The sequence below is a fragment of the Euprymna scolopes genome, chromosome 5, assembly GCF_053919585.1.
Source record: "Euprymna scolopes isolate OS-2025 chromosome 5, ASM5391958v1, whole genome shotgun sequence".
Classification (NCBI taxonomy): domain Eukaryota; kingdom Metazoa; phylum Mollusca; class Cephalopoda; order Sepiida; family Sepiolidae; genus Euprymna; species Euprymna scolopes.
This window is the reverse complement of record NC_136486.1, coordinates 174,073,259-174,099,647: the sequence shown is the minus strand read 5'-3', so window position 1 is coordinate 174,099,647 and position 26,389 is coordinate 174,073,259. Positions and strand designations below refer to the sequence as shown.

Below are 26,389 nucleotides of genomic sequence, written 5' to 3'. Positions count from 1 at the left end.
TATTATGCCGTATATATATATATAAAAAAGAGAAAAAATACATAAAATAAGAAAAAAGAAGAATGAAAAGAATATAAAAAAGATTAAACTCGAAAAGAGCAAATTAAAAACAAGTATTACTCAATTCTTCATTTAAAAACGATAAAGAAATGGAAAAGTTTAAATACATTTGTTTATTCGAATGCCAAAGTGAAAATCCATTCTATTTTGCAAAAAAGTCGTCTATTCTTTTGCAATTTACAAAACAAAGTTTTGCCGCAAAAATTCACGAAAACTTCACCGATCAAATCGTAACAAGTTAACAGCAAACATTTAGGAAAAACACGTTTTTATTTGTCATATTTTTTGTGTTTTATTGATGCATTCAGAAAAGATGCATCGAAGTCGTAAATGTCAACACTGATGACGATTATAAAAACACCAAACTTATTAGTATTTTTTTTGCATGGAAACTTTAGAATATCAGAAAGGATGGAATCAGACGCAAGATTTATCACTTTTCCTTCTGTATTAATGCAAGTTTATTTTACAACCTTAATAGAATTTGAAGTCAGATTACCAAACTTTAACTCAATAGCGATATTGATTTTAGTACGTGGCCTTTAAATTCTACAGTTTAAATAATATGATAAAATTAGTTTGTCGACTTTCGTCATCCATTTCTTTTATCCTACAAAAATCATTATCTAATTCTTACTAACAAATCGATTTCAGCAATTTTTGTTCTGTATTGATAAAAAATAGCAATCAAAATTTCAATCAATTTAATCGATTACAGACAATATCCGATACGGTATTTCCTTTAGTAGAAAATTGTCGATATTCCCTGGTGAGTTTTTAAAAATTGATGCGTTGGTTACAAATGTAAAATGAAATCGTTGCTATTGTTTTTATTTAAATCTTCTTCAGATTGAAAAAGGTAATAAGAAAGTTTAATGTGGTTTCGTTCTTAAATGTTTTAAACTAAAATAATTTCGCGATTATTGTTTTTCGCGATTCTTTCTTCAGATTTTAAAAAAGTAAATTTAAGGTGGTATGGTTATTCACACTAAATATTTGTGACTGTTTCAACAGAATGAACCTGATTCCTACAATAGAACGAACACGCTGTTTTCTTCAGATTTCCAAAAATAAAAAAAAGTTAGAAATCTTTGAGGTTATTCCTTTATTTAAAAACATTTCTTCGTAAGTGAAAGTTTAAATGTTGAATGCAATCGCGATTATTTTTAACGTGATAAAATTTCTTTTAATTTAAAAATACTAAAAAAGAAAGTCATAAAGTTTTAGACGTTCTGTGAAAAGTATGCAAAGTGTAAAACATATAAAATATATTTAAAATGTGTTCAGAATGTATAAAAGCATTTTCGCAGTCCATTTTGGTTAGATGTTTCCGAGCGGTGGAAACGTCTGTAAATGATTCTAAATGTCTTCACGGGTGTGTTCCACCCCTACCCTTGCTTATTGGGGGTCAGACCATGGCCATTGCCGTCTTTTGCTTTTCCCTCTCTTTTCTCCTTTTACTACTTTTTATTTATTATTTATTTTTTATTTTTTTATTACTTGGGTGGAAGTGAGGGCCGCGTTGGTACTTGGTCAAATGGGTCCGTAGGGGAGTGTGTGTGTGTGTTTTTCTTTCATTGTTTTGTAGAATGTATGTTATATGTCTAATAGTTTTATAACATTTTAAATTTATTTGCTTTCCTAAGAAAGCAAATGTGATACAAGTTCGTTTTTAATGTGTGTGATGTATGGGGGAAGGGCAGCTTATCTGAAACCGGGGTAATTGGTTGGGATGTTTTAATTTAATTTTTATTCTGATTTTTTGTGTTTTTAGATTTTAGTGTTTTTCTATCGTGATCGTCGTTTTAATCTTAGTCGGATGGGCATTCATAATATTATGTTTGTTTAAATAAAAAGGCTTATTTATAAATAGACATAAGGGATTTTCTAATGTTCCTATTTATTTGTCTCCCCATGTGGTTAGGGCCAGATCAAGGATCGCTTTTTAGTATGGGGAAGATCTCGCTCCCCAGAAGGGAGGGGACACCTGGAAGGCACAAGTATAAGAATGAGAATTATCTCAGTCATGAAGGATTTCTTCTCCATTGATTAAGGGTAGGAGGGGTGGATGCAGTGTTGCAACAGATATTACACTATTGTTCTAAGTATTTTTTAGTGTTGTAGGTTTCGAGGTATGTTGGTATTGTTTAATGTGTTATACTAGAGATAGGGGGTGTTGTAGCCGTGTGTGGCTGAATGCGTGTATGTTTGTGTTTTAATGTATCGGTTCTGATTTATGTGTGGTGGTGTACATGTGTATGAACGTGCGTGCGGGTGTGCTTTGCATTTTATTTGTTTTTGTGTTGATATTAAGCTCTGTTTAATCCGGGAGTGAATCTTGTTATGAAATTTTTTTCCTGTGTAAGTTAATAAAAGTAATTGTCTGTTTGGAAGATTGGCATTATTTTGAAGCTATTTCCACTGCATGTATGCGCGTGTTTCGAAACATAGAGGTGTCTGTTATCTGCGATTTTGATGTTGCCATATGTAAGGCCACTCTATTGCTGAGGTTTTTGGTGGCGCCTATGTAAGATTTGTCGCATGCTGTGCATCTTAGTGCATACACTACATTTCTGGAGGTGCAGTTTAGGTCCTTTTTAATTTTGAATGTTTGTGTTGGATTTTTGAATGTATGTGTTTCCTTCTATTAATATGTCACAAACTCCAAATCGCTGTTTATTGCATCTTGTGACTTCTTTTGTAGTGTATTGAACGAGTTTAGAGGAGATTAGGATGTGTTTTAAGTTTTTGGGTCGGCGCTTGCTTTTTATTATTTTTATTGTTTAGTTTATCGTTCTGACTTAGAAGAATAAGTTTTTTCGTTATCCGTGTAAATAGTTCTGGGTTGTTTGTTTTGCGTGTGGAGACGCATATTGAAATTTGTTCTTTGTTGTGTTTTTTTGGGTTTCTTAGTTGGTCTACTGGGATTTTTTCTGCCAGTTCAATACCTTTACGTATTAGTGGTAGTGGATATCCTCTTTTCCGCAGGGTTATTTGCAGTTCATTTAGTTGAGCCGGACGGAGGTGTCTGTCCGTGACTATGGTGCAGAATCTACGTGCTAAGGAGTGGGGTATGGATTTTAGACAGTTTTTGGGATGGTGGCTTTTGAAGTGGAGGTATTGTTGAGTATCTGTGGGTTTGTAGTAGGTGTCTGTGATTATGTTGTTGTTTTAAATTGTTACTAGGATGTCTAGAAAAGGTAGTTCTGTAGGGCTCTGTTCTAGGGTGAAGTTTATTTTGGGGTGTAGGTTTTGTAGTATAGTGTGGAGCTCTCTGATATCCTCCATGTGGTTTTCCAGAGGATAAAGCAGTCGTCCAGGTATCTTTTCCAAGATTTTATGAAGGGTATTTTGATATTGTGTCCGTATTTCTGTTCTATCATTTCATAAAGAATCTCTTCCAGAAAGGCGAGTGTAATGGTGGCATATTTTTTTATTTATTTATTTTTTTTTAATTATATTTTCACCCCAAACAAGGCACATTGCCACTTTGGTGTAGGGAGCTACTATCAGGGGAAACATCTACTGGGTTACTATGTAGGGATTAGGGCAGCGAGATGTTGGTTCACGTTGCACTTGAACTTATGCATGTCAGTACAGTTGGGGAAGCAGTGACCTGGAATGGAATTCCAGAGTCTAGCAGTTCTGGGGAAGAAACTACTGGAGTAGAAAGATCTTTTACATCTAGGGATCTCTATAGTGTGGGGGTGGGATTTTGCAGCTTGTCGGGTCTGTCGAGGGTGTTCACGTCGTGGGGGCACAAGTGATTGCAGTTCTTCAGAGCATTCACCATTATAATACTTGTAGAACAGGCAGAGGGATGCAACGTTTCGACGATGGGACAGAGGCTGAAGTTTTGATGCCAGTTTAGGGCCTATCAGATTTGCGACTCTCTTTTGAACCCTGTCAAGGAGAGAGAGACTAGTAGCCGATGCACCGGCCCAAATATGACAGCAATACTCCATACATGGGCGAATAGTGGCCTTATAGAGGTACAGGATACTTTCGGGTGTTAGAAGTTTTCTAGCACGGTAGAGAGAGCCCACCTTCCTCGCAGCGGCCCTGGCAATGCCCTCGATGTAATTGTTCCAGCTCATGTTTCCTGTGAACGTTAGGCCAAGGAGCTTGAAAGACGTACTCTCAGCTAAAGAGTTGTTGGCCATTGCTATAGGTGGTAGAGAAGGTTTCCTGTAATTATTGAATGAAACCAGTTTTGTCTTGGTGGCATTGAACGTTACCATCCATTTTTGTCCCCATTCCACTACTGAATTGAGGTCATCCTCCAGTGTTTCTGCCATTACTTTAGATATATGTTCATTTGTTTTCCTGTCGTGCCTGCCATAGAGTGTGGTGTCATCAGCATATATACCCATCTCAGAGGCAATTTTATCGGGGAGGTCATTTATGAATATCAGGAACAGCAGAGGACCAAGGATAGATCCCTGGGGCACTCCGGCATTTATATTATATTGTTTAGACGTACGACCGTCGAGGACAACCTGGATTTTTCTCTTATCTAAGAAGGATTTAATTATGTTAAGTATTCTACCAGTGATACCGTAAGATCTAATCTTCCTGAGGAGACCCTCATGCCATACCCTGTCAAAAGCCTTAGATATATCTAGAGCTACCGCTCTGCCCTCTCCCGCTTTGTCCAGTGAATGGTATATGCGTTCAGAGATTACAGTGAGGATGTCTGCCGTGGAACGGGCTTGTCTAAATCCATATTGATGGTCGTTCAGAAGTTTAGCATCTGTAAGGTGCTGGACTAGAGCATGGTTAATTAAGGTCTCAAATATTTTGGCAAAAAGTGGGAGGAGGCTAATAGGGCGATAATTTAATGGGTCAGTTCTTTCGCCAGAATTCTTGAATACTGGTACCACAGAAGCAGTTTTCCAGCAGCTCGGAAAGCAAGATTCATTAAGGCATTTGTTGTAGAGTTTGGAGAGAACTGGAGCTACTTCGGCTGAGCACTTTTTTAATAGCACAGCTGGGATGAGGTCGGGTCCACATGCTTTGGAAGTGTCAAGGTTTTTTATGATAGCATGCACCTGAGCAGGGGTGATTTCCAGATCGTCTAGCGTGGCATCTGTCCGCATAGGAAAGTCAGGTAGGGGGTGGTTTAAAGGGTCCAGTGTAGAGTTGGAGGCAAACCGACTGGCAAGCATGTTAGCCTTCTCGGTTGCTGAGCAAAGAACCTCGTGATTGTTGGTTAGTGGGGGAATCGTTGATTGCCCATTATTTACTACACTGTTGTAGATTTTCCAGAAGTCACGAGTTCCTAATTTTTGTGCTTCGATGCGTTTTTTAGTGGTTTCCGTAAATTCCCTCTTAGCTGTCGCTATTTCTTTCTTAACGTTACTTCTAGCTTCTATGTACTTTTGTCTGTTTGAACTGGACTTATGTCGGTTAAACCTTCGGAATGCATGCTGCCTTTGAGCAATGGCAGTTGCGCAAGTCGAAGTAAACCATTGGGGAGAGTGGGGCTTGCTATAGAATTTCCGCATGGGAACATGCGCTTCGATTGCAGTTTTGAACCATTCAGTGGTCTCAGTTGCACACTGTTCAGCAGGAAGAGAAAAAATATTTCCCCATGGGGCGTCTCTGATAAGATCTCTGATAGCTTCCCAGTCAGCCTTTTTATAATATCTGGTTGTTTTGAGCACTGGCTCTTCAGTTTTGGGTCTAGAGTTTAGGGCGATTTCAACCATTATTACCGCATGATCAGCGTTCCCAAGTGGGCTGTCGGATTTCGTTACACAATCATCAGGAATTGTGGTCAAAAACAGATCTAATAGTGATGCGTGTTGTTCTTCCTGATCAGGGAAGCGGGTTGGAAAAGTAACAATTTGCGATAGGGAGTGAGATACAGAGAAGCTATGAGTTGCGCTGCCTGCTGTATCTGTATAAGTAGAGAATCCAAGCCAGTTTTTGTGATGGACATTAAAGTCACCAAATACATGTACTTGGGCGCTAGTGTCGAAGGAGAGTGCTGTGTCTATGCTGTCAGATACTTTGTTTATTATGGTGCAGTCTTGGGTCGAAGGAGAGCGGTAGAGAAAGTAAAAGTAGCTAATGTTGTGTTGCATGATTAGTCTAAAGCACATAAAGGCTTGATCATCCGTTTCTAGGTTTGTCTCTCTAGTCAGGGGAAGGGTATTACGAATGTAAACTCCAAGTCCGTGCATATGTCTGTCAGAGTCCTTACGGCAGAGTGGGAGATATCCAGGCATGTTAAAGTAGTTAGAGGGGATGGAGGAGTGTAGGTTAGTCTCACTTAGTGCTAAGATATCCGGGGCATTTGTTAGGAGAAATGCTTCATCAGCTAAATTAGTTCTAAGCCCACGGATATTTGTGAATGCAAGCCTCAAGGGAGGAGGCAAGTTGAATTTGTTTGACCCTAAGCCTGGTTAGTTAGTGCCATTTTAGTACCCATTGCTGTGCCTAGTATTTGGATGTAATCGTCATTATTAAATTCGAAAGAGTTATTGTTGAAGTTATGTCAATGCTGTCAATCACGAATTGTTTGGTGAATCTGGGATGTAAAGTTTGTTTATGTTTGTCTATCCAGTATAAGATAGCTTCTTTCCCCAAGTTGTGTGGGATATTTCTGTATAGGCTGCTAACATCGAATGTGGCTAGTATTGTCCCATCGTCTACTGCTTGTGGTAGGGAACTAAGGAAGTGTATGTCATCTCTTATGTAACTTCTAACTAGATTCTGAACACGTTTTAAATATATTTTAAATGTTTTACACTTTGAATACTTTCGAAGAGGACGCTTCACAGAACGTCTGAAACGCGTAAAAAAACTATTTCAATGATTTAAAAACATTATTACAATGATCTAAAAATGAAAAATCAAAACACGAAATAATAAAATAATGTAAAAAAATACATAGCAATTGTTGGTGACCTTTCTTATTTAAATATACATCTTTCTCTCGTTGGAATCTCTCAATCAATTATGCACACACACACACACACACACACACACACACACACACACACACACACACACACACACACACACACATATATATATATATATACTACTAGCAGACTGCCTGGCGTTGCCGCGTTCTTAAATACAATTAATTATGGTATTTTAATTCATGTAGATTTCGTATTCACTATTATAGAGCAAGAACTATATTGATTATTATATTGCGCCCAATATATATAGTAATAGTTTCAAAAGTTAAAAAATGACTTCGGTGAAATTAGTTGGAAACACATTCAGTGCTCCAACCGCTATTTAGCGCTTCAACTTTCGTCGGTAACGTCTGAGCTATTGCCAGATAGGTAAATAAAAAAAACTAAACATGACCGAGTTCATGTTAAAAAATGTATACGCATGCTCAAAAGTTAATCGATTTATTCCTGAGAAGGACAATAGTTTGTTTTTCAATTTTGACCCTTAGCATCTATTTCTACAGGCAAAAATCCAAGTCGAAACTGCTCCCGAGATCCAAATACCCTATATATCAAGTTTCAAATCTATACTCCAAATAATCAGAGAGGAGTTTGGTAGAGAAGTTCCGCACACACGCACATATAAACAAGGTCACGTTTATATATATATATATATATATATATATATATATATATATATATATATATACAAATCCATATGTTAGAACGTTTTCACTCTAAATTCATCGCATGCACAATGTAGAAATTATGGATAATATAATTAAGCGTAATAGTTACATGAAACCAATCATCTAATAAAACTAAAAATAAAAAAATTATAAATGAATGCTCGGGGTTTAAAAGAAATATGCTAATTAGTTTACCCTTAATAAGTCGCCCGCATATCCATGACTGAGAATATTAAGTTCGTTTTAAATTTTTTAAATAGTGAAAGAAAACCTTCAATGTCAGAGCAAGAAAAACTCAACTATATATATATATATATATATATATATATATATATATATATATATATATATATATATATATATTAGACTACATGTGACCCGTTGGGTCAGTAGATGTTATAATTAGCTATAGAATAATGAGTATACAGAATTAATGTATAAACGTGCAAGTGAGTATACAGAATTGATGTATAAACGCGCAAAATTGAATGCACCCGCGCACGAAAACAAACATGGCGACTAGCAAAAACAACAAAAAAAAAATACGGAATACATTGGATAATAAAGGTTTAACATCATTGCCATTAGATTAAATGAAAAATCCTTTATTAAAGAGGGGTGTAATCCGTTGAAAAAATTGAAAAAAAAAGAAAAGAAAAAATACGAGTGAGTGCCCCCCCCCTACGTTTTGTGTGTTGTTAACAGCCTTAAAAATATCAGGAAATAATAATTAATTGATTAAGTAACATTTAACGGTGAGAGATTTTCAAAGCAAATCTTAAAATGTTTCTACGTATTTTAAAAAAGTTTGGTACGTACGCCTAATTTTCCCCTTTCTGTCCCACCCCCGCCAGTAAACTTAAAAAAATACTAACGATTTTATGTCGCTGCGTCGCCAAGAAGTGGGTCTCATTTTACGTTAATTTATATAGAAAAGTGATCTCCCACGCTAAAATGTTAAATTTTAATTATTTTAAAAAATATTTCTTTTATATTATCTTTAAAGGCCGTTGAAACGTTCTAGCTCCCAGAAAAGTAGATTTTGATTTCTTTTCAGGAGGTAAACTACGCTGGGTTGGGTCGTAAAAATCCCAAACGGTTTTTTAAAGATGTAAATTAATCAAATAGATTTTTACATTAGAAAAACATATTTGTTTTTCTGTTTTTTTTTTGTTTGGAAGCAATTACAAATTCCAATGAAAAATACAAATAAAATAATTGTACATAAGTAATTTTGAACACGAACAACGTAGTTTGTTTTTTAATAAAACAAGTTCTAGTTTTAATAACGCACAACTTAAGTCAATAAAATATTTTAAAAACATATGTAGGTGCACCCGAACAATCGCCACCCTTACAATTTTTCTTTTCGTCCTGTTTCAACTATTTCTGAGTATTATTGGACACTAAGCTACCAGTTATAAAAAAATGAAAAAAATTAATATTTAAATATTTGAAGGGGAGTTCAATTTCACATACAATTTTCTAGTAAATCACCCCATTTTCAGAACCGATTTACAGCTTCGATTAGATGCTGGCTCCTTCATTCCCCACTCCCGCCATTGCTATTATTTTGTTATCTATTTTTGCGACTTTTCACTTTGGGAAAAGTTCGTCCTGCTCCGCGTCTCCGTCATTATTTTTATTTAGTTTACTAGTTGGCCCTTAAAGGGTAAAATTAAAAATGTCCAAAATAAAAAGTAATTTTAGAATGATATTGTCTTTTATTGTCTTGAGAAAAAATATTTTTAAGTGATGTGAAAAAATAAAACCCAGAAGCCTCCAGAGCACTACTGGAAGCACTAATTAAAATTAAGGAAGCCTTACTAAAAGCACTACTTAAACAAAGTTTCTTGAAAAGAATATATGCTTTAAGTAAGGCCTTAAATGTTTTGAAATCGGAAGTCATAAACCGGATGAACGATTTAAACACTCAAGCAAGCAAGCGTTGCCCGGTCATATAATATGCTTAAACATGATATTTTACTTTATGCAGATTCCGCATGTATTATTATATCAACTCCCTATTGAATATTATACATTACGAGGAATAATTTGCACTGTGAACTAATTCGCAAAAGATAAAAAAATAATGATAATGTCGTTCATCATATTCTGTCTGTGTTTGTTAACAATATCATGTCAGCTGATATTTGGGATCTACGATGAATGCCCTGGAAAAGTTACTTCTAATTAATGTTTTGTTTTAAAATATGCAATCGAAGAAATGATTTATAGCGATTTGAAATGGTACCTCTTTTTTTATCGTAAATTGAACTCATTAATAAAAAAAAATTCAAATAAAATGGTGAGGTTCACCCGGGCTGGAGCGGTAGTCGAAATCTCTGCAGAGTCGAATTCTCTCCAGATGACAATAAATCTGTTTTTTTTTTAGAAGAAATGCTTTGCTTAGAATGGCCAGCGTAACGTAAAATATTCCCCTTTAAAATTTTTTTTTTTATAAGAGAAAACGACTATTTTTAAGATCGGAGTTTTTCGATATTCAATACTTATCGGATTAATTTTTGTACAAAACATATCTAAGAACACTATCAGACACATAAATTACTTTTGTGTGAAATGTGCAAAAAAAAAAAAAAATTTGGAACCTATGAAGAAGGAACTCACACACACCCTAACCCGACTTTCACAATATATATATTGTGTGTGTTATATAATATATATATTGTGTGTGTGTTATTTTTATTATTATAAAAATAAAACGTCATAATAAGATGTAATATTTTATTTGTCGATTTTCAGTGCTTACTTCAGCAGTGCTCCATACTTGAGTAAAGCTAGGCCGTAAAGTATGAAAGCAAAAAGCAAAAAAGCAAAATGGAACTTTAAAATATTATTTTAAATATTAAAGTTCATTAAAAATAAGCATAAAATACTTTTTCACGGGTCAAGTTTGAACCACTGTCGTTAGACACAATGTACTGATTGAGCAATCAAAGAAATTCTCTTTCACAAAACCAAATATATATATATATATATATATATATATATATATATATATATATATATGATGAAAGTAATGGAAATAGTATTCCGACAAAATAGAGAAAATAAAAAGGAACAAACCGTATTATGTGTTCATCAACGTTTCGTCTTTATTTCGAGACTTCCTCTGGATGAATGAGATTAAGAAACCAAAAATATACCAGTACAAAATATTTGAAAATGTTTCACGTGCACAGTGTGACGCAGTTCTATTTGAGAGAAACGGAAAATTGATGCTGGAAATTCAAAAAGGAGGAGGGGCTGGTGCTGTTAAAGAAAAGGAAATTTGAGTGACATCAATTTTCCGTTTCTCTCAAATAGAACTGCGTCACACTGTGCACGTGAAACATTTTCAAATATTTTGTACTGGTATATTTTTTGGTTTCTTAATCTCATTCATCCAGAGGAAGTCTCGAAATAAAGACGAAACGTTGATGAACACATAATACGGTTTGTTCCTTTTTATTTTATATATATATATATATATATATATATATATATATTCTTCTAGTATTTCTTAAAACCCTTCTTCCAAATAATAACAACTATTTCTGTAAGGTCTGATGAGGCTGCTGGATCGTAAACATGGTCCAGCATCCGAAACATATGCAACTGGACAGATAAAACGGTAATAAAAAATAATACACATATTTGCTCTGCAATAGTATTGTGCACTCTCTTCAGGTTTTTAATAATTACCAATTTTACTATATATATATATATATATATATATATATATATATATATATATATATATATACACACTCTTTATTTGTTTTTACATAAGCAGTAAGATGTCGCTACAGTCTTGAGCATGTTTCGGTCAGCTAGTTACCAGTAATTAGAGACATCTTCAGACGATACAGCTCATACGAAAGCAAAGTTTGCAATGAAAATATCAGGCCTTCATTGTCACAGGAAGTTAATATCAAGAGGTTCAGTCAAATGCTGTGAAAACTAAAATTTGGTTGTATGCAAATAACACTCAATATGGATGCGGATTTGAGTCTGCTTTGAGATATAGGAATGAATGGGAAAGGGTGGAGGTTAAAGGTCGAGGTAATGGAATATTAAAGAGAATAGTATTCGTATTAATCGAACATTATAAAAAGTAAGAATAAAAAAAACTATATTTTAATGTGCATATGTGGTGGTCATAATAATAATCCTTAAATAACATACACTGCCTGCTCTTCTAGCTAATGAGAAATTGTTTATCTGTATGTGTATATGCTAAAACGTATATATTTTTGTGGCATGCGTTGCCCCATATATATATAATTTAATATAGAGAAAAAATGTTCATTATTTGAGGGTGAAATGGGCATTTATATCGCTTACTGTTAGCAAGAGGTAGACGCATCTTTTAATGCTATTACAAAAAAAAAAGAAAGTATAACGGATTTTTATCGCAGGGTTATTTTTCTTACGTTGACTTGAGTAATATTTGTGTATGTCCAGAGGGAGGAAAAGGCCGGGCGAAGAAAGGGTGGAGAGAACGAAGGGAAAAGAAAAGGGTAGAAGTTATGTTACGTTTTTGCCTTGGTCAATGCCAGATATCCCTTGCTAGTATTAAATGCCATAAATGCCATTAAATGCCAGATATCCCTTGCTAGTATTCGATAAAATAATAATAATAAAAAAAAACTACAGTTCTTAACTTCCTAATATCAACATGCTTACGTGTTTTACTTTTGAAGTTTTATGCTGACTTCAATATTGTTTGGATTTCTCCCTGCGTAATCAAATCGAAGCAAACAATGTAAAGAAAATAATATTAACAGCTAATGTTCTAGACGGTGCAACGTATATTTAGATAACCGCTAAAATCCATCAATACATACCGTTGAGCGAATTCGCTGTACACGATGAACACCATAGGGGGCGGTTGTTGATTTATGTAGACATCACTCTGGTAAATATTGTCCATGGCAGTCATGATAAGTGGGCGCTCGCTGAGGGACGAAGTGGCCTGAAACGGGAAGTCAGGTCATACTACGACAAAGACCATGCACATTTTCGCAATCAGTTTGACAGCACTGTCATTTCTAATACAGACTTCTACTTTGTATCTATCGTGCAAGAGATCATCTAGCATCCATCTACCTTCTTTATATGTGTAAAGATTCTCTACATTTGATATATATATATATATATATATATATATATATATATATATATATATATATATATATTAAGCATTTCTTTTTGCTGAAACATAATGCTTTTAGCCAAACATCGATTTGTAGAAGAACTTGTTATTCTTATATGTACTATAAACTCTAGCTTGAACGCACAGGGTTTTGCCCGGGAAGTAACAATAACACTATCCACTCAGACTTCCAACTTTTTACTTTATATTACCATCTTATTAGGAGGTAACGATGTTCTAGTAGTTAACGACACGGACTGACGACATAGGTGTTCTAAGTTCGAATCCAGTTCGTTCCACAAATATCACTTTCGCTTAAAATGTTGGCAACCCTCTCGTTGTCCCTCCTCTAAATACCCGACATCTTTCTAAGAAAGAATTCTTACAAGAAATAAATCGAGGAAACCAGTGCCAATAATAGAATTTTCATACGATATGATGATGATGATCACCATCATAATTCATTTTTTTTGAGTTCTAAGATAAAATAAGAAATCGTATTTGACAATTATCGATCTTTTTTTACTTGAGGGTCACCGCTTATCAAGGTCCAGATGCCACTCTAAGATACGCATAAATATGGTGGGGGGACTATTTTCAAATATCGTCCTAAACAGGAATGGAGTAACGGACTTATATTAAATAGATATTAATAAGTCCTTCTTACATTTTTTTAGCAATGAAGAGTAGATAATACACTGTGGTTGTGTTATCGGCTTCTCCTTTTTTGTCCCTCAGTCCTCATTTCCAATGAGTGATTTTTCTGACAAAGGGTGAAGAACAAGCTGCTTTCCAGGTCGGTAGTACTTCGTGAATAATAGCTTGAGATGTCGGAAATTTTTCTGTTTCTATGGCTATCCTTGTGATCACGTCACTAGTAAGGGTGCTGGAGGTAAACGTTTCATCTGGGCTGACGTTATCCGCCTGATAGTCAGGGACACAAACCTTGGATTAACCACTAAGGAGGCTGTCCTATCAGCAGGTGTAAATACTGGGGCTGCTGTATTGCCATTTGGTGAATGGATTCTGGACCATGGAGTAGTCTCTGGTGGGGCCTCTCGATGCCATACTAGTGGGTAATTGTTACGGCTTTACCTTGTCATATGCCACAAAAAAACAACCTGTCTTTCTCTCTCTCTTACTTTCCCTCTCTGTCCTACTCTAACCAAGTCTATCGACCTGTTTCCACAACCCCCAAAACTCAAGATGAAATATCCCCCCCCAAAAAAAACATGAATAAACCTAGAACCCCATCCTCCAATGTAGACCCCTACTACTATGTCTACTTCTCCAACATCAGGGGTCTACATTCGAATATTCCAGAGGTTGAAACCCAATTACAGGAGACGAAGCCTGACTTACACTTTCTAAGCGAAACTGGCATAGGGCCGACCACTTCCATAGATGAGTTCATATTAAAAGGATACTCTAACTTAACATCTAAATCTGACCCCCAAGATCGCCATGGGCATGGAATATGCGCCTACATAAAAGATGGCTTTCCATGTGGTAGATATATCTCCAGAGAAGACCCTAATTTACCTTATATGTGCTTCCGGGTTGCACTTACTTACACCACCGCATTTATATTTGCCCTCTATCGCCCCCACAATAGAAAGAGCGGGGTTACTGTCTTTTAGAGTATATATGAGAAAATTGACCTCATCCTGTCTGCTCATCCTTTGGCTAACATAAACATTTGCGGTGACTTCAATGTCCATAATGTGGAATGACTGACCCACTCAAATAAGACAGATGATGATGGAAGGTTCTGTCATGATTTTGCCATTGTCTATGACCTCACCCAGATTGTTCACGAACCCACCCGTATGCCCGATACTACCGGTCTGTATGCAAGCCTTCTTGACCTTTTTCTCACAACTACCCCTGAGCTATGTTCACGTTCCGTTCTATCTCCCCTGGGTTCCTCCGACCACTCCGTCGTATCAGTTAAGATTAAAACGAAATGTAAGAAGCCCCCAGACGTACCCCTCCACCGTACTGTATACCGATACTCTATGGCTGACTTGGATAGCTTCCGTACATTCATATCTGATTTACCTCTGCACTCCATGTTTAAAAAGGATGTGTCCTCTATAGTATCAGATCTGACCGAATGGTTAATTGTAGGCATAGACCAATTTATACCATCTAAACAATTCCAACAAAAACCTAACAGCCAGCCATGGTTCTCCACAGGATGTGCTGCTGCCATTGCGCACAGAAATCACTTTTTCCATAGCTACCAACGTAATAGATGCACTGAGTCTAAAGCTGCTTTCAGGACTGCAAGCAACCACTGTAAAAGAGTAATAAAAAAATGCAAGAGAACTATATGCTCAGTCCGTTAAATCCAAAGTAGCTGAGCAGCGGCTTGGTTCTCACCAGTTTTGGCAAATAGCAAAGAGGATCCTGAACAGAAGCATGCGTTCTATCCCAACCATCATCAATCGACCTGAGGTCATCTCATCAGCATCAAACAAGGCCAAACTATTTGCAAAGAACTTTGCAGCTAACTCTACCCTCTGCGACAAAGGTCATCAACTCCCCGTATTTCCTTCTACAACAGACAACACACTATTCAACATACAAATACCTGTGCGTGAGGTCGCCAAACTAATCAAGAACCTTGATTTTAGTAAAGCAACTGGCCCAGACTGCATTCCAATTATAGTGTTGAAAAAGCTTTGACCAGAACTTGCCCCAGTACTTACAAAACTCTTTAAGCGTTGCCTTAAGGTGAAGTGCTTTCCAACACCCTGGAAAATCTCATCAGTATGCCCTGTATTTAAGAACTCAGGTGATAAGTCATCTCCCTCTCAGTACAGACCAATAAGTCTCCTGTATGTCATGAGTAAGTTGCTGGAATCCATATTAAATAGAGAAGTAGTCAACCACCTCAACAGAAATAACCTTCTTAGTGACACACAATATGGTTTCCGTTCTGCTAGATCTACAGCTGGTGTGCTAACAGTTATATCTCATAGGATTAGTGAATCTTTCGACAAAGACTTCCTTTCTAGGGCAATTGCTCTTGACATATCAAAGGCCTTCGATAAAGTATGGCATAAGGGCCTAATTCACAAGATTTCCAGCTACGGTATAACTGGAAATGTTTTCTCAATAATTCAATCATTTCTCTCTGATAGGCTCATCAGAGTAGTGGTTGATGGGCAGCAATCAGAGGCCCACAGTATTAATGCTGGAGTCCCCCGGGGGTTCATCCTGGGCCCAACTCTCTTCCTGATCTACATCAGGGATATCCCAAAACAAAAAACATTCGTTGACATCTATGCTGATGACACGATCATCTATGGCAACACATCAAAAGCCGTAAATGACAAAGCTCTCTCTGATTATCTCTCCTCTGATCTTGAGCGCGTGGTTCAGTGGGGGAAGATGTGGCTGGTTACTTTTAATGCGTCTAAAACCAAGCTCCTATCTTTACATCATCAACACTCTGATCCTCATCTGGTATCAATTGAAATGAATGGCCCTTGTCTAGGGGAAGCTTCATGTTTTGACAAGCTTCTGGGTTTGACCTTTACTCCTGATCTGAAATGGAACACATATATCAAGTCTGTTGCCCGGTCTGCTGGGAATATGGTGGGATATTTCTACCTCTCCAAAAGATATCTCACTACTTTTTTTTTTTTTTTTTTTTATATTACATTTTCACCCCAAACAAGGCAAATTGCCACTTTGGTGTAGGGGGCTACTATCAGGGGCAACAACTACTGGGGTACTATGTAGGGATTTGGGCAGCAAGGTGTCGGTTCACGTTACACTTGAACTTCTGCACGTCAGTACTGTTGGGGAAGCAGGGACCTGGAATGGAATTCCAGAGTCTAGCGGTTCTGGGGAAGAAACTATTGGAGTAAAAAGATCTTTTACATCTAGGGATCTCTACAGTGTGGGGTGGGATTTAGCAGCCTGTCGGGTTTGTCGAGGGTGCTCACGTCGTGGGGGCACAAGTGATTGCAGTTCGTCAGAGCATTCACCACTAAAATACTTGTAGAAAAGGCAGAGGGATGCAACATTTCGTCGATGGGACAGAAGCTGAAGCTTAGATGCCAGTTCAATACCTATCAGGTTTGCGACTCTCTTTTGAACCTTGTCAAGGAGCGAGAGACTAGTAGCAGATGCACCAGCCCAGATGTGGCAGCAATACTCCATACATGGGCGAATGGTGGCCTTATAGAGGTACAGGATACTTTCGGGTGTTAGTAGTTTTCTAGCACGGTAGAGAGAGCCCACCTTTCTTGCAGCGGCCCTGGCAATGCCTTCAATGTAATTGTTCCAACTCATGTTTCCTGTGAACGTTAGGCCAAGGAGTTTGAAAGATGGACTCTCAGATAAAGAGTCGTTGGCCATGGCTATGGGTGGTAGAGAGGGTTTCTTGTAATTATTGAATGAAACTAGTTTAGTCTTGGCAGCATTGAACGCGACCAACCACTTTTGTCCCCATTCCACAACAGATTGGAGGTCTTCCTCTAGTGTTTCTGCCATTTCTTTAGAAATGTGTTCATTCGTCTTCCTATCGTGCCTGCCATAGAGTGTAGTGTCATCAGCATATATACCCATCTCAGAGGCAATGTTGTCGGGGAGGTCGTTTATGAATATCAGGAACAATAGAGGTCCAAGGATAGAACCCTGGGGCACCCCCGCATTTATATCATATTGTTTAGATGTACGACCGTCGAGGACAACCTGGATTTTTCTCTTATTTTAGAAGGATTTAATTATGTTAAGTATTCTACCAGTGATACCGTATGATCTGATTTTACTGAGGAGACCCTCATGCCATACCCTGTCAAAAGCCTTAGATATATCTAGAGCTACTGCTCTGCCCTCCCCCGCTTTGTCTAGTGAATGGTATATACGTTCAGAGATCACAGTTAGGATGTCTGCTGTGGAACGGGCTTGTCTAAATCCATATTGTTTGTCAGTCAGTAGTTTAGCATCTGTAAGATGATGGACTAGAACATGGTTAACTATGGTCTCAAATATTTTGGCAAAAAGTGGGAGGAGGCTAATGGGGCGATAATTTGATGGGTCTGTGCTTTCGCCAGAATTCTTGAATACTGGTACAACAGAAGCAGTTTTCCAACAGCCCGGAAAGCAAGCTTCATTAAGGCATTTGTTGTAGAGTTTGGAGAGAACTGGAGCTACTTCGGCTGAGCACTTTTTTAATAGCACAGCTGGGATAAGATCGGGTCCACATGCTTTTGAGGTGTCAAGGTTTTTTATGATAGTATGCACCTGAGCAGGGGTGGTTTTCAGATCGTCTAGTGTGGCGTCTGTCCGCATAGGAAAGTCAGGTAGGTGGTGGTTGGAAGGGTCCAGTGTGGAGTTTGAGGCAAACCGACTGGCAAGCATGTTAGCCTTGTCGGTTGCTGAGGAGACAACCTCGTGATTGTTGGTTAGTGGGGGAATTGTTGATTACCCATTATTTACTACACTGTTGTAGATTTTCCAGAAGTCTCGAGTTCCTAGTTTTTGTGCTTCAATGCGCTTTTTAGTGGTTTCCGTAAATTCTCTCTTAGCTGTCGCTATTTCTTTCTTAACGTTATTTCTAGCTTCTATATACTTCAGTCTGTTTGAACTGGACTTATGTCGGTTAAACCTACGGTATGCATGCTGCTTTTGAGCAATGGCAGTTGCACAAGTCAATGTAAACCATTGGGGAGAGTGGGGCTTACTATAAAATTTCCGCATGGGAACATGCGCTTCGTTTGCAGTTTGGAACCAGTCAGTGGTCTCGTTTGCACATTGTTCAGCAGGGAGAGAGAAAATATTTTTCCATGGAGCATCTCTAATTAGTTCCCTGATGGCTTCCCAGTCAGCCTTATTATAATATCTCGTTGTTTTGAGCACTGGCTCTTCAGTTTTGGGTCTAGAGTTTAGGACGATTTCAACCATTATCACTGCATGATCAGCGTTCCCGAGTGGGCTGTGGGCCTTCGTTATGCAGTCATCGGGAACTGTGGTCAAAAACAGATCTAGAAGTGATGCGTGTTGTTCTTCCTGCTCAGGGAAACGGGTTGGAAACTTATGCAATTCTCTATCTGTATAAAAGCCAAGTACGTCCAAAGATGGAGTACTGCTGCCACATCTTGGCTGGAGCTTCTAAAAACAGCCTATCCTGCCTTGACAGAGTACAAAACAGACTTCGTGGCTTAGTGGGGGATGCCCTTTTCTCTTCCCTGCAACCTCTCTCCCCCAGAAGAGACGTTGCGAGCCTGTCTTTATTTTATCGTTATTTCCATGGCAAGTGCTCGTCCGAGCTCCAATCGCTGCCCCCTCCGCCGTCGCCAATCTTTCACAATAAACACCCGTCTAGCAGAAAACCAATGTAAGTAATTTCCCCCACTCTTTATCTGTGCCTAAATCAAAACGTAGATTCCATGATCAAATTTTCTTTCTCAGAAGTGCACGCCTGTGGAATTCTCATCCGCCTGCCTGTTTCCCACCTAACTACAACTTAGATGTCTTCAAACAAATTCCTGATTAATCGCCCCTTAAGTAAGAAACTTTATCAAATCTCCAATATCAACTATTACTACGATATTATCCCATTGATTATTGTACACACAATAACCCCGAGTGGCTTCCGGGCCTTTATAAGTGGTGATCCCCCATGTAAAAAAAATGTGTCAGGTTAATGATGAAACAACATGATCAGCAATGGTGGATTAATTATTAAAAAGGGCGGCTTAACAGGACTGATACATTTGAAAAATACTCGTACTCGGCGTTGTCCATGAGTCTTTTACCACTCGATATTATTTGTGTTTTTTAAATCGTATAATACTTGGAATCATTTTCTACACACTTGAAATTTTAACTAATAAGAACCCAGATGTGTTAAATCAGTAATCAGGCGGTTAGGATAGGAGTTCTGATTATGTGACAAATGGAGCGAGGTTAATCAAATTAAAGAAGGTGAATTCTATGAGGGGTGTGCAATAAGTAATGCCCCTGACCCACTTCCAGTTCTCTAATCTAGATGAAATTTTGCATGTGCAATGATTTATGTCTCTACGGGTCATGTAGCAAATTACAGCTCTGAACTAATTGTGGTTTCTATTTTACAGGTGTTTGAACTGAGTCAGGTGTGAAATGGAGCCTGTTGAATGTCGAGCAGTGATCCGGTTTTTGTATTTGAAAGGATGCACACCATAGGAGACTTTTGATGAAATGAAAGAAACCTATGGTGATAATGCCCCAGTATATGACCTTGTAAAACACTGGCGTCGTGAATTCAAACATGACCTGAAATCTGTTGAAACAGCTCCCAGAACTGGTCGCCCCCCTTCTGTCTTTGATGAGGCATCTGTCCGTCAAGTTAAGGCTGCCATTTTGGAAGATCAGCGCATTACTATTCGCCAAATAGCCCAAGATGTCAAGATTAGTACAGGGTCTGTGGAAACTATCATTGATGACCATTTGCATATGCATAAGGTGTCTGCCAGATGGATTCCCAAGTTGCTCACACCATTCCAGAAGCGAGAATGCGTCGAGTGCTCGAGGATGAATTTGGAGATGTACCAAGAAGATGAGTCAAAGTTTTTCAAAAGACTGATTACACAGGATGAAACCTGGGTCCATCACTATAATCCAGAGACCAAAGCCCAGTCAATGCAGTGGAAGCACTGGGACTCACCCCCTCCAAAGAAGGCAACGGTGTAGCCCTCTGCTGGCAAGGTCATGCTCACAGTCTTCTGGGACCAGAACGGAGTAGTGATGACAGATTTCCTGGCAAAGGGTACCACAATTACAGGAGCCTATTATGCTTTACTTTTGAGGAAATTAAGGGAAGCTATCAAAATCATAAGGTGGGGCAAGATCAGCAAAGTTACCCTCCTCCTGCAGGACAACGCTCCGGTCAACAACTAGCATGTCGCCAGATCAGAAGCACGGACATGTGGTTATGAAATCCTTCCCCATCTTCCCTACTCTCCTGACCTTGCACCCTCTGACTTTCACCTCTTCCCAGCCATGAAGTTGTTTTTGAAAGGAAAGCGTTTCCTAGATGATACAGCCTTGATTTCTGAAGTCACGTCGTGGTTGGAGGACCAACCTGGGGTGTTCTACAAAAACGGTTTCCAGAGCTGCATCAAACGATGAGAGAAATGCATAACCCTGGGTGGTTCCTATGTAGAGAAAGACTAATAACTGTGCCAAGTTTCGTTGCTCTACTGCTATGGGAAGTGGGCCAGGGGCATTACTTATTGCACGCCCTTCGTATTAGCATGTTTTTTGCTTTTTAAATTATTTTTCAACTGAACAATTTGAATATTTATTCTTAACCAGGGTTAGTTTTGCTCGAATATTCAAACAATGTGCATAAGATGTAAAAAAGGTGCGTAAAAATACAATTTGAAATGAGTTTAAAAAAAAAAAATTAATGGAAAAATATTAAAATAAAATTTTTGTTGATATTTATTTTTTTAATAAACGTTTATTTGTTTTAATCTAAAAATTCAACGAATTCTTGAATTCTTTCGACTACTGTTCTCATCTCCCACGCAAGGATAAAGTACTTGGAGAAATTTAATTGTAAAACTTACATTCCTGGAGGTTGAAGGTTCAATTCTCCTTGTGGGCGCCCCAAAATACAATGGCTGACGGAACGGGAGCAGCTACAGCCGTGGATTAAATAATGCATTCCGTTAGTAATTCCGTACAGATTCCCGAGTTCGACAGAAAGATTCCAGAGTTCGACAAAATATTTCTGAACAAAATCGAAGGTTACGTCGACCGAAACATTGTGGAGATAGCACCCAAAATGAGAAAAGTAGTCCGAAAAATCCAAATAATACAAAAATTATGCACTGTAAAACTGCAACAATTCTCAAATCCTAGCGATCCAGTTTTCATCGTAATGGTTTTTTAATCGTCAAACACCTTTTAACGAATCAAATATAATGTGAGTATTTGTAGAATATTGAAAAGAAAAACAACATTTCTAAGTGAATTAAGCTTTTAAACAATGCAAAATGCATATTAAAAGAATCTTCAGTTTCCGTGCAAAGCAATTAAAATAAGAAAAAAATGCAATAAAAGAAATCGGTGGCAGCTCCGACGTTGGTCATCTATTCACACACACACACACACACACACACACACACACACACACACACACACACACACACACACACACACACATCGTCGTCCACATACAGTACTGTTTCGCTGTATCACAGCTCATCATTGCTGCCAGACTAGCAATTACCTCAAGCCAGGTTTGAAACTCGATAGCTTAGGCGACAGTTGGCTATTACTACGAAAGAACTGTTAGTTGGAAAAGTAATGATCCGGGTGAATGAATGAAAAAGTATAGACCAAGGCAAACGTTCATTAAATAGAAGTAATGGAACTGTGATGAAATCTATCTATCTATCTATCTATCTATCTATCTATCTATCTATCTATCTATCTATCTATCTCTCTCCATATATATATATATATATATATATATATATATATATGTATATAGATAGATAGATAGCCAGATATATAAATTGATAGAGAGATAGAGATAGATAGAGAGAGAGAGAGAGAAAGAGAGAGAGAGAGTTGGACAGATTGGTAAGCTGAAATATTTAAACATTTAAAAGTTGAGTTTAAGCTAATATTTGCGTGGAGAGGGGGTACTCGGCATTGCCCGGGTGTTTAGATGTGTGTGTGTTAAAAAAAAAAGACGTTGGCCGGGTAAAAGGAAAAAAAGTTTTAGTAGGATTGAACCCCAAAGCCTTGGTGGGAAGGTGGAAATGCAAACATGCACAAAAAAGCGAACATACATACATACATATATACATACATACAAACACACATGTTCGCTTTTATATTTATAGACTACCGGGGGGTACCCGGCGTGCTCGAGTGTTTGGAGGTGTGTGTGTGTTAAAAATATGTTGGCCGGGTAAAAGAAAAAAAAGTTTTAGTAAGAAGGTAGGATTGAACCCTGAAGCCTTGATGGGAAGGTGGAAACAAAAGGAGGAAAAAGCCAGACGCCTAACCATCTCGGCCACGAGGGGAGCGGAACTGATAGTGAAGGGTTATAAAGCGAAATAAACAGGTGCGAGGAGTGGCGTAATGTCTGACCTAATTTTGCGCTGCAAGCCAGATCATTCGGACGCGGTGAGCTGGTAAAAGTCAGGCAAATTAAATACACATGCGTCCCTTGTTATTAAGTTGTAGTTATTATAATTTAGACGTGATATAAAAAAGTTTTAAGAAGGAGCGACCCCCCCTGAGAAGGCCTCGGAAAAAGCCTTTTGCAGACATACACAAAAAGCGAACATACACACATGCATACATACATACATACATACATACATACATACATACACACACATTTTCGCTTTTATATATATAGATGAATTATTTGGATTGTTTGGACTAATGTTCTCATCTTAGATGATATTTTCACCGCTGATATTTTTTAGGTTAAAAGTTTTAATCCCCATTACAAGTGATACTAAGTAAGAATATGATAGAATACATATTACTTAACACTTCTACTCGGCCATGACTGACGGGGTGGAAGCAATCATCTTTCGTGGATTAAATAAGACTAGTAGATCCCAAACTCTGAAATAAAGATTCCCGACTTTTACACAATGCATTTGAAGAAGATCAGAGCTTACATCGGCGATGCCGTTGTGAAAATTGCATCATAGATAAGAACAATAGAATAGCTCAAAAAAGCTGCCCAATTAATAATTCAAAAAAGCCGTTCAATTAATAATTCAAAAAAGCCGTTCAATTAATAATTCAAAAAAGCCGTTCAATTAATAATTCAAAAAGCCGTTCAATTAATAATTCAAAAAAGCCGTTCAATTAATAATTCAAAAAAGCCGTTCAATTAATAATTCAAAAAAGCCGTTCAATTAATAATTCAAAAAAGCCGTTCAATTAATAATTCAAAAAGCCGTTCAATTAATAATTCAAAAAAGCCGTTCAATTAATAATTCAAAAAGCCGTTCAATTAATAATTCAAAAAAGCCGTTCAATTAATAATTCAAAAAAGCCGTTCAATTAATAATTCAAAAAAGCCGTTCAATTAATAATTCAAAAAAGCCGTTCAATTAATAATTCAAAAAGCCGTTCAATTAATAATTAAAAAAAGCCGTTCAATTAATAATTCAAAAAGCCGTTCAATTAATAATTCAAAAAAGCCGTTCAATTAATAATTCAAAAAAGCCGTTCAATTAATAATTCAAAAAAGCCGTTCAATTAATAATTCAAAAAAGCCGTTCAATTAATAATTCAAAAAAGCCGTTCAATTAATAATTCAAAAAAGCTGTTCAATTAATAATTCAAATTTAAGTTTGTCTTTATCTTTTATCGGAACTCTGAAAATCGGAAGTCACGTGACGACACTGAAAGAAGAGATACATTTGTCATGGAAATGACTATTTTTTCGGTGTTATAAATGAAGTGCATTCTTAAAAGTCCAGTGTAATAATAATTAAATTATTCAAGATGCAATACACAATTATAGATATTGATCGAACTAAAACTAAAAAGCTATCTACCCAACGCATTAGCCGAACAACAACAAAGCAGTATTAAAAGAGGTTTTAATGATTTTTTTTATTATTAGTTGATGACAAGGGGAGACAACTACCGAAAGAGATTAAAAAAAAGATTTACCTGAATCTGAATCAACAGCAAATTTTTCAAAACTGCCACTCTTCAGGAAAAAAGAGAATTTGTTATTCTTTATTGTCCTGTCAGCGTCCGTCGCTTTCAACTGACCAATGATCGTACCGACTTTGGTAACTGGTTCCAATGTAAAAGAGTATTCTTCACGAAATTCGGGAGTTTCATCATTTAGATCGTCGATGTGTATTTCCAATGACGTTTTTGTGACCAACTTTTTATTTCTCGCAATTAACTATAATAAAAAGAAAAGTATAACACGTATCATTAATAAGTAAAGCGTATTCCTTGACAGATAACTTCAAAATAGTCGTGAACATTCTTTTGAAAGTAATTCCCCCCACTCTTTATCTATGCCTAAACCTAAACGTAGATTCCATAAACAAAGCTTCTTTCTTAGAACTGCACGCCTGTGGAATTGTCTTCCGTTTTCCTGCTTTCCAGCTGACTACAATATGGTTGTCTTCAAGTCTAACGTAAACAAGTTCTTGATGAGCCGTTCCACTTAAGTAAACAAATTTACCGAATTTCTATTACTAACGATTACTATATTGTCCAATTGACTACTGTACACTCTTAACCCTTATCCTCGTGTGGTCTCTGGCCTTGATAAGTGGTTATGTCTATACAAAAAAAATATTTGAAGATGTTAGTAAAAAAGGTGATGTTGAAGAAAAAATTATCGTCCCTTGTATTTTATTCGTTTTATAAATAGATCTTTATTCCCTAAGCTAAGAGCACTTTCCAGCAATTAAAACTGAATTTAAATGCCCCTAATTCTACGGATCTTAAATAACGTTTAAATTCACGAGAATTTCGGCCACAATTGACTAGAGTTAAACTACTTCATGTTAATTATCCACTTTTCATACAAACCTTTTAACTATAAAATTATAAAATTAGCGATGTATAAAGGTGTGGATGTCTAAAATATCATCACACAAATAAATAAATGGGAGACGCTTGTTGATAAACGAAGAATAACGGTGAATGCTCCGATGAACTGCAAACACTTGTACTCCCTCAACTCCCGACAAACCCGACAAGCAGCAAAATCCCACCCCTTCACAGTTGGGATCCCTAGATGTAAGAGAGCCTTCTACTCCAATAGTTTCTTCCCCAGAAACGCTAGACTTTGGAATTCCCTTCCGGGTTCCTGCTTCTCCAACTTTACTGACATGCAGAAGTTCAAGTGTAACGTGAACCGACATTTTGCTGGCCAACTCCCCACACATAGTACTCCTGTAGCTTATGTCCCTGATAGTAGCCCCCTACATCAAAGTGGGAATGTGCCTTATTTGGAGTGAAAATGTAATAAAAAAATGTATACATATGTATATGTATAATTTATATCCACACACACACACACATACACCCCCCCCACACACACATATATACATATAGGCATGAGAAATAATGAAAGTTAATACATCAAAGTGGGAATGTGCCTTATTTGGAGTGAAAATGTAATAAAAAAATGTATACATATGCATATGTATAATTTATATCCACAAACACACACACACACACACACACACACACACACACACACATATATATATATATATACATATAGGCATGAGAAATAATGAAAGTTAATACCGCCATGTTTATGAGAGAATCCTGTTCATAGGCTATGTAAACTTTTGAAAAATTGGTGTTTTCTATGCGCTGATTAGCTGCCCAGTTGTGCAAAATTATAATTAATGAACTGTTACATACTTATATGCTAACATTACGCCGAAACAATTGTATACTAGCTGTTACGAAGAAAAACCTAACATTAAAAACCCCCAGCAATATGAGAATCTGTTCCTTGTAAAGTAATTTTATTTATGTATTTATAGCTCTAGTATTGCATTATTGAGCTATCTAAATAAGAATTTTGTGTTTGT

The 26,389-nt window shown here is 37.1% G+C and overlaps 2 protein-coding genes across 2 annotated transcripts in view; both read right to left on the bottom strand.

Annotated features, from left to right (window-relative positions):
* The window catches only part of LOC145277040 (protocadherin Fat 4-like), a 1,076,063-nt gene that overhangs the window by 354,650 nt on the left and 695,024 nt on the right, over positions 1-26,389 (bottom strand). The gene's annotated exons all lie outside the window — the stretch shown is intronic.
* The window catches only part of LOC145277064 (protocadherin Fat 4-like), a 221,787-nt gene that overhangs the window by 120,508 nt on the left and 74,890 nt on the right, over positions 1-26,389 (bottom strand). The window contains exon 4 of the mRNA XM_080128727.1: positions 24,486-24,729. Coding sequence (XP_079984853.1) covers positions 24,486-24,729 — 244 coding nt within the window. The remainder of the gene's footprint in view (positions 1-24,485; positions 24,730-26,389) is intronic.